Source organism: Moschus berezovskii, chromosome 11 (genome assembly GCF_049115385.1).
Source record: "Moschus berezovskii isolate FMDL1 chromosome 11, NW_MosBer_1.0, whole genome shotgun sequence".
NCBI lineage: Eukaryota > Metazoa > Chordata > Mammalia > Artiodactyla > Moschidae > Moschus > Moschus berezovskii.
The window spans coordinates 57,135,420-57,150,040 of NC_142470.1; the positions used below are offsets into that span (position 1 = coordinate 57,135,420).

At 39.9% G+C, this 14,621-nt stretch overlaps 1 protein-coding gene across 1 annotated transcript in view; it reads left to right on the forward strand.

Annotated features, from left to right (window-relative positions):
- Window positions 1-14,621, forward strand: part of DNAH6 (dynein axonemal heavy chain 6) — a 301,941-nt gene that overhangs the window by 59,005 nt on the left and 228,315 nt on the right. Inside the window, exons 14-16 of the mRNA XM_055400589.2 lie at window positions 2,734-2,985; window positions 7,164-7,292; window positions 12,341-12,454. Coding sequence (XP_055256564.2) covers window positions 2,734-2,985; window positions 7,164-7,292; window positions 12,341-12,454 — 495 coding nt within the window. The remainder of the gene's footprint in view (window positions 1-2,733; window positions 2,986-7,163; window positions 7,293-12,340; window positions 12,455-14,621) is intronic.

A 14,621-nucleotide genomic window follows, 5' to 3' on the forward strand; every position in this document is an offset into this window, starting at 1 on the left:
GGACTGCAGCATGCCTGGCCTCCTTGTCCTTCACCATCTCCCAGAGCTTGCTTAAGCTCATGTCCATTGAGTCAGTGATGCTATCCAACCTCTCCTATCATGTCCTCTGTCGTCCCCTTCTCCTTCTGCCTTCAATCTTTCCCAGCATCAGGGTCTTTTCTGATGAGTCGGCTCTTCGCATCAGGTGACTGAAGTATTAGGTCTTCAGCTTCAGCATCAGTCCTTCCAGTGAATATTCAGGACTGATTTCTTTTAGGATTGACTGGTTTGATCGCCTTGCAGTCCAAGGGACTCTCAAGAGTCTTCTCCAACACCACAGTTCAAAACATCAATTCTTCAGTCCTCAGCCTTCTTGATGGTCCAACTCTCACATTCATACATGACTACTGGAAAAGCCATAGCTTTAACTATACAGACCTTTGTCAGCAAAGTAATGTCTCTGCTTTTTAATACTCTGTCTAGGTTTCTCATAGCTTTTCTTCCAAGGAGCAGGAGTCTTTTAACTTCATGGCTGCAGTCACCAGAAAGAAGTATCAATAATTTTTATTCTTATTTTGCAGATAAGCAAATGAGGACCAATATAGGTCACTGTGTCCAAGATCACAGAATTGTATGCAGTACATCTGGAATTCAAATTTGGTTCTCTGACAACAAAGCCAATGCTCTCAACCCCAGTTTATTGCAATTCTTATTTGTAATGAATGATAATACAGCAAGTCCCCTAAATTCAAACGAGTTCTGTTCTGAGAGTGCATTTGTAAGTCCGATTTTTTCCTAAGTCCAACCAAGTGAGCCTAGGTACCCAACTAACACAATCAGCTATACAGTACTATACTCTAATAGGTTTATAATACCTCTCACACAAATAATGCATAAAAAACAAAGAAAACATTTTTAATCTTACAGTACAGTGCCTTGAAAAGTGCACTACAACAGCTGGCATATAGGGGCTGGCATTGAGCGAACAGGCAAGAAGAGTCTCTATATCTGCTGTTGTCTCCCTAACCCACTTGCCTACTTAAGCTAGTTTAACTTGGATTTCTTTCATCCCTGCTAGTAAGTTTTCTGACTATTATGCAAATATAGATTAAGAAGGATCATGACTTCCATTATGACTAATATCTAGATTACAATTCTACAGTACATCCTTTACATGTGAACTTTCAACTTGCGAATTTTCAAAGATGTGAATGTGTGTTTGCATGTCCAATCACGGTAAGTTAGTTCACATGTCTGGCATACATTGTCACATGTGTGCATCCTCTGTAAGTGGTTGTGCTTTTGTGTACTTTGCTGTTCCATACTGTACAGAGTACAGTAGTGTAGTATTGCTGGGGTGACTGAGACGCAGCTCAAGGTTGAGAACCATCTCTCTAAAGCCTCTCCACAGTTTTCTTCTCCTGTTTAGGACCTGTTTTGTTACCCCATGAAAGCAAATGGCCTCTGCCCACAGATACAGTCTAACTCTTCCCAAGGTCAAGAGAAAGGTCAGACTGAGCTGGATTCACTCTGTCCCAATTTGATGCTCCTTGGTTAAGTTGTCACCAGGAGATGGGTCAAGTTATAGAACCTGGATGCTTCCTCTATAACCTTGTGGCAGAGTGGTGGCAAGGAGGGTTCCCTTCAAACTGGGGAGACCTTGCCAGAAAATTAGGAGAAACACTGTCCACTGAGGTAAGGGCATCAGAGCAGAAATGTTTAGGAGTCAATAATAGCGGAGAAGGCAATGGCAAGCCACTCCAGTACTCTTGCCTAGAAAATCGCAGGGACAGAGGACCCTGGTGGGCTGCAGTCCATGGGGTCGCTACTAGTTGGACACGACTGAGCAACTTCACTTTCACTTTTCACTTTCACACATTGGAGAAGGAAATGGCAGCCCACTCCAGTATTCTTGCCTGGAGAATCCCAGGGATGGCGGAGCCTGGTCGGCTGCCATCTATGGGGTCGTACAGAGTTGGACACGACTGAAGCGACTTAGCAGCAGCAGCAGCAATAGTGGTAGTGAAAGCCTTTATTAGAGGGTAGCATGATGCTCACCATCGATCAGGGTTCTGAATCTACACAGATTCTACAGAATCTACAATCTACATGGTCCGTACACCCCAGGGGCTGCCCTGGGACAGTCACTGCTCAGCACGCATGCCTGGAATCTCAGATGTGACGGTTGAGCATCCTCACAGCACCTGCCATTTCTGAAAACTTTAAATATTGGCACTGTTTAATCTGGGGCTTACCAGGTGATGCTTGTGCACCTGCTTCCCAAGGCAGGAGACATAAGAGATGCGGGTTCGATCTCTGGGTTGGGAAGATCCCTTGGAGGAGGAAATGGCAACCCACTCTAGTATTCTTACCTGGAAAATTCCATGGACAGAGGAGCCTGGTGGGCTGCAGTCTAAGGAGTTGCAAAAGGGTCAGACACAACCAAAGCAATTGAGCACTACTATTTAATTTACTAGGGAACAAGAGAGAGAGAGAGAAGGTAAATACTTAGAAGAGTAATATGAACCATGCTCAGTTCTGAACAGTTTACCTCCTAGGCCTTATTGTCTGCATTGTAGTAATGACTGTATTTGTCATCCAGCCAGCTCCAGCCTATCTGATCTGCATTCAATGCACTCCTCTGTGCGCTGGCTCTTTACAGCGTGATACACAGCGACTGTCTCCTACCAGTCACTTTTAACAGGTATAACAGGACACTGATTTATTTAATGAGCAACTGATGTTTCCATTTAGATCGAAAGCCTTGAAGATGAAGGGAATGTTGTGGTTCAGATGTACAAGCTCATTGAACAGTATCAGGTTCCCACACCTCCTGAAGACTTTGCCGTTTTTGCAACTATGAAGCCATCCATCGTTGCTGTTCGGAATGCCATTGATAAATCTGTGGGTGACAGAGAAACAAGCATTAAGCAATTTTGTCTGCATTTGGGTAGAGATCTTGAAGATCTAAGCAATGAAGTGAATGAAGTAAAGATGCTAGCACAGGTAAGCTGAAGCAGAATTTTTAAAATAGTCTATATAAAGGCTATTACATTTTAATAAACCGTTTAGAAAGCATATTTCATTTTAATCTGGTTTAACTTTCATTTCGTTTATGCTTCATTCTAATCAATTAACAATGTCTTTGAGCAGCCACTTAAAATTTAGTGTTTCTGAAACTCTCTGAGGTACTGAATAAATTCCAGGCCACTGCAACTAATGTATGTATGTATTGCTTCAGTACTTATGATCAAAAGTACAAAATGGAATATTACTCAGCTATAAAAAAGAATACATTTTAGTCAATTCTAATGAGGTGGGTGAAACTGGAGCCTATTACAGAGAGTCAAGTCAGAAAGAGAATGACAAATACTGTGTATTAATGCATATATATGAAATTTAGAAAGACATAACGATGATCCTACATTCAGGGCAGCAAAGGAGACACAGATGTAAAGAATAGACTTGTTCGGACTCAGTGGGAAAAGGCAAAGGTGGGATGATTTGAGAGAATAGCATTGAAACATGTACATTCAGTTCAGTTCAGTTCAGTTCCTCAGTCATGTACAACTCTTTGTGACCCCATTGACTGCTTCCCTGTCTATCACCAGGCTTCTCTGTCCATCACCAACTCCTAAATCTTGCTTAAATTCATGTCCATTGAGTTGGTGATGTCATCCAGCCATCTTATCCTCTGTCATCCCCTTCTCCTCTCTCCTTCAATCTTTCCCAGCATTAGGGTCTTTTCAAATGAGTCAGTTCTTTGCATCACATGGCCAAACTATTGAAGCTTCAGCTTTAGCATCAGTCCTCCAATGAATATTCAGGACTGATTTCCTTTAGGATGGACTGGTTGGATCTCTTTGCAGTCCAAGGGACTCTTCAAGAGTCTTCTCCAGTGCCACAGTTCAAAAGCATCAATTCTTCGATGCTCAGCTTTCTTTATGGTCCAGCTCTCACATCCATACATTCAGTTCAGTTGAGTTCAGTTCAGTTCAGTCACTCAGTCGTGTCCGACTCGCCGCGACCCCATGAATCACAGCACACCAGGCCTCCCTGTCCATCACCAACTCCCAGAGTTCACTCAAAGTCATGTCCACAGAGTCGGTGATGCCATCCAGCCACCTCATCCTTGGTCGTCCCCTTCTCCTCCCACCCCCAACCTTTCCCAGCATCAGAGCCTTTTCCAGTGAGTCAACTCGTCGCATGAGGTGGCCAAAGTATTGGAGTTTCAGCTTTAGCATCAGTCCTTCCAATGAACACCCAGAATCGATCTCCCTTAGAATGGACTGGTTGGATCTCCTTGCAGTCCAAGGGACTCTCAAGAGTCTTCTCCAGCACCACAGTTCAAAAGCATCAATTCTTCGGCGATCAGCTTTCTTCATAGTCCAGCTCTCACATCCATACATGACCACTGGAAAAACCATAGCCTTGACTAGACGGACCTTGGTTGGCAAAGTAATGTCTCTGCTTTTTAATATGCTATCTAGGTTGGTCATAACTTTCCTTCCAAGGAGTAAGTGTCTTTTAATTTCATGGCTGCAATCAGCATCTGCAGTGATTTTGGAGCCCAAAAAAATTAAGTCTGACACTGTTTCCATTGTTTTTCCATCTATTTCCCATGAAGTGATGGGACCAGATGCCATGATCTTCGTTTTCTGAATGTTGAGCTTCAAGCCAACCTTTTCACTCTCCTCTTTCACTGGAAAAAACCATAGCTTTGACTAGATAGACCTTTGTTGGCAAAGTAATGTCTCTGCTTTTTAATATCCTGTCTAGGTTGGTCATAGCTTTTCTTCCAAGGAGCAAGCATCTTTTAATTTCATGGCTGCAGTCACCATCTGCAGTGATTTTGGAGCCCAAGAAAATAAAGTGTGTCACTGTTTCCATTGTTTCCCCATATATTTGCCATGAATGGGTGCGACCTAATGCCGTGACCTTTGTTTTTTGAATGTTGAGTTTTAAACCAGCTTTTTCATTCATCTCTTTCACTTTCATCAAGAGGTTCTTTAGATTCTCTTCACTTTCTGACATAAGAGTGATGTCATCTGCATATCTGAGTTTATTGATAGTTCTCCCGGCGATCTTGATTTCAGCTTGCATTTCATCCAGCCTAGCATTTCTCATGATGTACTCTGCATAGAAGTTAAATAAGCAGGGTGACAGTATACAGCCTTGATGTACTCCTTTCCCATGTATATTACTATATGTAAAATAGAAGACCAGTGCAAGTTTGATGCATGAAACAGGGCACCCAAAGTTGGTGCTCTGGTACAACCTAGAGGGATGGGGTGGGGAGGGAGTTGGGAGGGGTTTCAGGTTAGGGGGACACATATATATCCATGACTGATTCTTGTTGATGTATGGCAAAAACCATCATAAAATTGTAAAGCAATTGTCCTCCAATTAAATAAAAAATTTTTTAAGTCTTATGGTCAAATCAGAAAAAAGTGGGGAAAACTCAGTTCAATAGCAGTGAATTCTCTTCTTCCTGGCTTCTATTTATTATTTTGAAATTAGTGTTTTTACATCCTATTAGCATATTTTATCAGAAAAGGCAATGGCAAGCCACTCCAGTACTCTTGCCTAGAAAATCCCAGGGATGGAGGAGCCTGGTAGGCTGCAGTCCGTGGGGTCGCTAAGGGTCGGACACGACTGAGCGACTTCACTTTCACTTTTCACTTTCACACATTGGAGAAGGAAATGGCAACCCACTCCAGTGTTCTTGCCTGGAGAGTCCCAGGGATGGGGGAGCCTGGTGGGCTTCCGTCTATGGGGTCACACAGAGTCGGACACGACTGAAGTGACTTAGCAGCAGCAGCAGCATATTTTATAGCTATTGTCACAATTTTAGAGTTTTTTTAGTCACATGTTAGAAAATTCCCTCTTAGAAAGAGGCAGAGTATAAATTAATAAGTGATAAAGAATGTTTGATTAACTTGCACAAATTTTACTATCCTAAAGATATAAAAGGAATTTTTTAAGAACTTAGAATAGACATCTGGATAATTCTTAACTGAAGCAAATGTGAAAATAAATCAAATAATAATGATCTACTCTTTAATTATTAACATTGACTAAATCTTATCCCACAAGTTTAAAGCAATATAAAGTGAAGTGAAAGTTGCTCAGTTGTGTCTGACTCTTTGTGACCCCATGGACTACACAGTCCATGGAATTCTCCAGGCCAGAATACTGTAGTGGGTAGCCATTCCCTTCTCCAGGGGATCATCCCAACCCAGGGGTCGAACCCAGGTCTCCCACATTGCAGACGGATTCTTTACCAGCTGAGCCACTAGGGAAGACCAAAGCCATATAAACTTATGATCAAATCAGAAAAAAATGGGAAAAACTCAGTATCCTTCAACAGAATAATAAATGTGTTGAGGTACTTCCACTCAAAGGAATGCAATACCAACGTTGAAGATTACAACATGCATTTATGTGTGTTGACATGGCTAAAAGTAACTAACATTTATTATGTACTTACCATATGTCAACTTTTAGTCTAAAAGACTTTGCATTGCTTTTACTTTTGTACTGAAATATTTTTGTATTTTGCAAGAGAAAGCTGTACATAACTGTAACAACTGTACAACTCAGTGAGTTCTCAGAAAGTGAACACATCCATATGTCTACTGCTCAAGTCAAGAGCTATTGCTCTTGGTATCCTTAGGGTGCCCTCTAGTCACTAACCTTTCCTTCCTTTCCAAAATCAACCAGTACCCTGAATTCTAAAGCCATAAATTGCTTTTGCTTATTTATGAACTTCAATCAAATAGTATCTTACCTTTGTTGTAAATTGTAATCATTCCTTTACATTAAAATGATAATTTTCCTTATATTCCCTTCATTCTTTTTCATATTGCACTCACCTCTCCTTAACTGAAGTCTTGTTAGTTGAAAAAAAATGTAATATAGGAAAGAAGATGAAGGAAAATGCATCAGGTGCTCCTTAAAAACAATATTATCCCCATAGTACATCCTTATACATTTCTGTACTTTTTACAATGTATCGGCATTGTTTTAAAATTCAAGAAAAGCAACCATTTTCATGTATTTTCTAAAAATTAGAGTGAAAAGGGAATTACCAAAAATATGTTTTGAAAATGTTTATTCATGTAATTTGATGGCGTACATCAAAAATTAGGAATGTCTAATCAAAAGCTATCTTAATTTTATAGGATCCACAGATTTTGGACATTAATGCTGACCAAGAGAAAACCAAGGTCATGTTGAGTGAGCTGCTGTTAGTTCTGGATGATCTTCAAAAACGCGCGTTTCAATATAAATCCTATCAGAAGAATTTTAAGGTAATGACAGCGCTACACATCTGTTCCTAAAATATAGAACTATAAAATATATCTTTGTGTGTGCACAGAAGTGACATTGATGCACACTGATTTTCAATAATACTCAACGTTTAGACACTGTACTGGAATAATCTGAAATACAAAATATGGGATATTCTCTGCCTTTGAAGTGTTTAAAGATTAAGATACATAAGAGACAAAATATATTTGTTTATTAAAAAGTAATTGTGAATTATAGGCAAATACTCAGACCAGGAACTGTAGTTTCTATGTTAAAATGCATGTGGATTTTTAAATGTAATCAATTGAAACCCCTTGATTCTTTCTTAATATTCTAGCTTCTTTTACATTCATTCATGTGTATATTATTGATTCCATCAATATTGTCTCATTTACTCTGGTTTTGATGTTCCAGTTTTATGAAAGAAGAGAATTTGACTAAGCCAGGGAAAAGATGGATTCCCCCAAAATTAAAAAGCTAAATGATATGCCCCCCCAAAATGAAAAGAAATGAGTGAGTTATAAGTGCTCTGAACAGATATTGTTGTTGTTGTCCAGTCACTAGGTCATGTCCAGCCCTTTGTGACACCATGGACTGCAGCATGCCAGGCTCCTCTGTCCTCCACTATCTCCTGCTCAGATTCATGTCCATTGAGTCAGTAATGCCATATAACTATATCATCCTTTGTCACCCCCTTCTTTTGTCTTCAGTCTTTCCCAGCATCAGGGTCTTTTCCAGTGAGTAGGCTCTTCTTATCACGTAGCCAAAGTGTTGGAGCTAAAGTATCAGAATAGCTATTAGAGAGAACAAAAAGAAAAGCAAATAGGAAAAATTCCTGGGACCAAAACCAGAGGCCACCGGCAATGAGGGAGTGTTAATAGTCTCCTCCAAATTTCAAAGAAGTGCCTGGACGTCACATGGAGATGCATCCATTTCTTCCAGAGCCCCAAATGGATGACCAGAAAGTGGTCTGAGGGCTCAGAGACCTGAGCCCTCCAGGTCTCCACTCCAGACCTGAGGCTTGGTGGAGCAACCTACAAAATAATAACCTGGTCACTAGAAAGGGCAACTGACATAATACTTGAGGCAGGAGGTTTGTGCGTGAGAGAATTATGGTTCAAAGTTGTTCCCAGACTGAATTAGCCGACCTATAAGACAGGAAAGTGTGCAATAGGAAGGGAACTATGAATGAAACATTATCTGATAAAAAGCTATACCAGGTAAGCACTTCTTTGGGTCAGGAAGAATAATGTAGCTTGAACCAGAGTGTGAAATAGAAGTGTGTCTCCCTCCTTCCAGGCTCCATATCTATATTTTATGATTCTTTAGGATGACCTCAGGCTTCCCTGGTGGCTCAGATGGTAAAGAAACTGCCTGTACTGTGGGAGACCTGGGTTCAATCCTGTGTTGGGAAGATCCCCTGGAGGAGGGCATGGCAACCTACTCCAGTATTTTTGCCTAGAGAATTCCCATGGACAGAGGAGCCTGGGGGACTATAGTCCATGGGGTCACAAAGAGTCGAATGTGACTGAGTGACTAAGCACAGCACAGCATAGGATGACCTCATATCCAACCTTCCTCTCCAGCTCTTGGTTATTAGCAGGACAGGAGTGAAGGCCTAAAAGGTGGAGGAAATCATTTCTAATTTTTAATGAAGACAAGGCCAGATCCCTATTGTCAGGGTAATGCTGGCCTTGTAAAATGAGTTGGGAAGTGTTACCTGCTCTTTAATGTTCTGGAAAGGTTTGAGAAAGATTGGCATTAATTCTTCCCCCCACCCCTACCATAGATGTTTGGTAGAATTCACCAGCGAAGTCATCTGGTCCTGGGCTTTTCTGTGCTGGGAGGTTTATGATTTCTGATTTGATCTATTTACTCCTTATTTTTCTGTTCAGATTTTCTATTCCTTCCTGATTCAGTCTTAATAGGTTATGTGTTTCTAGGAATTTATGCACTGCTTCTAAGTTATCCAGTTTGTTGGTATACAGTTAGTTTTTCATAGTAATCTCCTATGATATGGCTTCCTATGTGGTTCGGTGGTAAAGAATCCTCCTGCCAATGCAGGAGACATGGGTTCAACCCCTGGCTCAGGAAGATCCCCTCGAGAAGGAAATGGCAACCCACTCCAGTATTCTTACCTGGGAAACCACATGGACAGAGGAGACTGGTGGGCTACAGTTGGACATGTCACAATGAGTTGGACATGACTGAGCATGCATGAAGGCATAAGATCATATATATTTCTGTGGTGTAAGTTGTAATGTATCCTTTTTCATTTCTGATTTTATTTGAGTCACCTCTCTTTTTTTCTTCTTCTAGCTAAAGATTTATCTTTTCAAAAAAATGCTTTTAGTTTCATTGATCTTTTCTATTATTTTTCTGATCCCTATTTTATTTATTTCCACTCTGAACTTACTTCCTTTCTTCTGACAATGTTGGGCTTAACTTGTTCTCTTTTTTCTAGCTCCTTGATGTGTAAAGTTATGTTATTTGAGATCTTTCTAATTTCTTAATATATCCATTTACAACTATAAACTCACGTCTCAGAACTGCTTTTGCAGCATATCATAGGTTATAGTGTGCTGTTTCCACTTTCATTTGTTTCAACATTTTTTTATTTCCCTTCAATTTCCTCTTTAACCCATTGGTTGTTCAGGACTGTGTTGTTTAGCTTGCACACATTTGTAAATTTTCCACTTTTCCTACTGTTGTTGATTTCTAGTTTCATACCACTGTGGCTAAAAGAAATAACTTAGTATGATTTCAATCTTCTTAAACTTGTTAAGACTTGTTTTGTGCCCTGTCAGATGATTTATCCTGGGGAATGTTCTGACTGCTCTTGATAAGAGTGTGTATTTTACTGCTCTTCTGTGGAATGTTTGAAATCCTGGCTTATCTCAAGGTTCATAGTTTCTGTGCAACAAGAAAACAAGCTTGAAAACAGCTTCTTTAGATTTTCTTGGAACCTTTCTCTCTATAGGGTTCATAATCAGTCCATTAGGTTAGAAATAGGTGAGAAACCAGAATGTAATCTCCATCTTAAATCTCCCCATCCCCTCCACCAACTACCACACAAAAATTCTCTCCATCTTCTATCATCCCTCTTCCATCATCTACATATAAGCCCTAAAGGATATAGGATCCAATATCCACTGGATCATCATAAAAGCAAGAGAGTTCCAGAAAAAAACATCTACCTCTGCTTTATTGACTACTCCAAAGCCTTTAACTGTGTGGGTCACAACAAACTGTGGAAAATTCTGAAAGAGATGGGAATACCAAACCACCTGACATGCCTCTTGAGAAATCTGTATGCAGGTCAGGAAGCAACGATTAGAAATGGACATAGAACAGCAGACTGGTTCCAAATCGGGAAAGGGGTACGTCAAGGCTGTATATTGTTACCCTGCTTATTTAACTTATATGCAGAATACATCATGAGAAATGCTGGGCTGGAAGAAGCACAAGCTGGAATCAAGATTGCTGGGAGAAATATCAATAACCTCAGGCACGCAGATGACACCACCCTTATTGCAGAAAGTGAAGAAGTACTAAAGAGCCTCTTGATGAAAGCAAAAGAGGAGAATGAAAAAGTTGACTTAAAACTCAACATTCAGAAAACTAAGATTATGGCATCCAGTCCCATCACTTCATGGCAAATTGATGGGGAAACAGTGAAAGACTTTATTTTGGGGGGCTACAAAATCACTGCAACTGGTGACTGCAGCCATGAAATTAAAAGATACTTGCTCCTTGGAAGAAAAGTTATGACCAAACTAGACCACATACTAAAAAGCAGAGACATTACTTTCCCAACAAAGGTCCGTCTAGTCAAAGCTATGGTTTTTCCAGTAGTCATATATGGATGTGAGAGTTGGACTATAAAGAAAACTGAGCACCGAAAAATTGATGCTTTGAACTGTGGTATTGGAGAAGACTCTTGAGAGTCCCTTGGACTGCAAGGATATCCAACCAGTCCATCCTAAAGGAAATCAGCCCTGAGTATTCATTGGAAGGACTGATGTTGAAGCTGAAGCTCCAGTACTTTGGCCACCTGATGCAAAGAGCTGACTCATTTGAAAAGACCTTGATGCTGGGAAAGATTGAAGGCGGGAGGAGAAGGGGAAAACAATGGATGAGATAGTTGGATGGCATCACCAACTCAATGGACATGGGTTTGAGTAAACTGCGGGAGTTGGTGATGGGCAGGGAGGCCTGGTGTGCTGCAGTCCGTGGGGTTGCAAAGAGTCAGACGTGACTGAGCAACTGAACTGAACTGAACTGAAAAGATATCGATGCCTCTGAGGACTCATCTGTCTATGTGAAAAACCATTCAGATATGCTCCAACATAAGAGAAAATGGCCTTAAACCTCTGTAATGTTTGTGTCTTTTGAGAAATTCTAAGTTCTATGGTTTTTCCCGTGGTCATTTATGGATGTGAGAGTTGGACTGTGAAGAAAGCTGATCAACGACGAATTGATGCTTTTGAACTGTGGTGTTGGAGAAGACTCTTGAAAGTCCCTTGGACTGCAGAGGAGATCTAACCAGTCCATTCTAAAGGAGATCAATCCTGGGTGTTCATTGGAAGGACTGATGCTAAAGCTGAAACTGCAACACTTTGGCCACCTCATGCGACGAGTTGACTCACTGGAAAAGACTCTGATGCTGGGAAAGGTTGGGGGCGGGAGGAGAAGGGGATGACGGAGAATGAGATGGCTGGATGGCATCACCGACTCTGTGGACATGAGTTTGAGTGTACTCAAGGAGTTGGTGATGGACAGGGAGGCCTGGTGTGCTGTGATTCATGGGGTCGCGGAGAGTTGGACACGACTGAGCGACTAAACTGAACTGAACTGAAAGATTTATAAATAGTTATATTTTGTCCCTCAAATAGAAATTTTTTGTTATGTGGGGTTTTGTCACTTGTTTTTTTTCATTTGTTTCTCTTAGATAGAAACAAATGAGAAAACAAAAGTTACTAATAGGAAGATAACATATCTACATCTGAAAATTAAATTGTACATTTTGTTTATTATATTTTTAAAGGTAGAAGTGTCCAAGTTTGATGCTTTGGAAGAAGTTAGTGCTGAATTGAAGCTTAAACAATTGCTCTGGGATTCTTTATCTGAATGGGATCAACTCCAGCAAGAATGGTTAAAGGTAAAAAAAGAAAAACTCTTAATTCTTAAATCATTCTTATGTTATTTAACTTTAAAATCATGGTAGTGTGGATTATAGTTTTTAAATAATCTGTTGTATTTCAGTAAAATATGCAATATTATAATTTTGTGGGAATTTATCAGCTTTCCAGTGAAATGCACGGAGGTCTTTCTGCTACACAAATCTTTAAGTACCACAAAGAAGAATGCTTTATTATAAGGCAGGCTTCTCAGGTCCTCTGTTTAAGAACACTAAATGAAGGAGGGATCAAAGGACCTCACCATATGGCATTTAACTGTGGTTTCTGAATACAGTGTTGTCCTGATACATACAGCCAAGTGTTATTAAGGATCATAGAACTTTATTTATGATCTACAATGTTAGATTTTGTTGGTTGAGGTTCTGTTTCCATTGTCTTTTTTTTTTTTAAAGGAAGCCATTTTTTTCCCCTGTGATAAAATAGAATCATGGTAATAAGATCTCGGATCATTCTTTGAGAGTTCAATAATAAATTCTAATCATAGTAAATTAGGGGTACAAGTATCATAGGACTTGGTTCTTAGGGTCTACTCTTGTATTCAAACATTAATGAGGATTAACCTTCTAGGAGACAGAATATATGACCATCTGTTCTTTCCAGTGTGATATGCACATACTGGAAATGCCATCAGCTTCACAAATAGTGCTTTACACTTGCTGGTTCAGCTTCCCTGTGCTGGTATCCATAATTAGAAGTCACACATCTAGGTTAAACCACAGTGACACAACGATTCCTAGATAATGTACTGGATACAGTGGGTACCAGTGGAGAATAAAAGGGACAGAGTCTAAACTCTCACAGAATTTACCTTTTGGTGAAGAAAGCAGAAAACAAACAAACATATAGATGCTATTATAACAGAGAATTTTAAGTGCTCTTGTATAACTCATTTATCGGTTATCTCAGAAGTAGAAAATGCTCCTGAGTAGTAAAGAAGAAGCTTAGAAAGTGCTCTGTTTCCCACCATAGATTAGAGCAGTGGCTTCCGAAGTAGGATAGATTTACCCAGGAAGTGCACAAAAAGTAGACATTGTATCTAGAAAAAAATTAATGCTTATAAATTTTTAGTTGAGACATATTTGACACACTGTATTGGTTCCAGGTGTGTAATATCATTATCCTGTATTTGTGTGTATTGTAAAATGATCACCACAGTAAGTCTAGTTAACATGTTACCATTCACAATTATAATTTTTTATGAGAACTTTCAAGATCTATTCTATTAGAAACTTTCAAATATGCAATACAGTATTATTAACTAGTCTCTATTCTGTACATTGCTGTAAAGAGTAATATTGCATAGGAACCTGGAATGTTAGGTCCATGAATCAAGGCAAATTGGAAGTGGTCAGACAGGAGATGGCAAGAGTGAACGTAGACATTCTAGGAATCAGTGAACTAAATTGGACTGGAATGGGTGAATTTAACTCAGATGACCATTATATCTACTATTGTGGGCAGGAATCCCTTAGAAGAAATGGAGTAGCCATCATGGTCAACAAAAGAGTCCAAAATGCAGTACTTGGATGCAATCTCAAAAATGACAGAATGATCTCTGTTCATTTCCAAGGCAAACCATTCAGTATTACAGTAATCCAAGCCTATGCCCCAACCAGTAACCCTGAAGAAGCTGAAGTTAAACGGTTCTGTGAAGACCTACAAGATCTTTTAGAACTAACACCCAAAAAAGATGTCCTTTTCATTCTAGGGGACTGGAATGCAAAAGTAGGAAGTCAAGAAAACACCTGGAGTAACAGGCAAATTTGGCCTTGGAGCACGGAATGAAGCAGGGCAAAGGCTAATAGAGTTTTGCCAAGAGAACACACTGGTCATAGCAAATACCCTCTTTCAACAACACAAGAAAAGACTCTACGCATGGACATCACCAGATGGTCAACACTGAAATCAGATTGATTATATTCTTTGCAACCAAAGATGGAGAGGCTCTATACAGTTAGCAAAAACAAGACCAGGAGCTGACTGTGGCTCAGATCATGAACTCCTTATTGCCAAATTCAGACTTAAATTGAAGAAAGTAGGGAAAACCACTAGACCATTTAGATATGACCTCAATCAAATCCCTTATGATTATACAGTGGAAGTGAGAAATAGATTTAAGGGACTAGA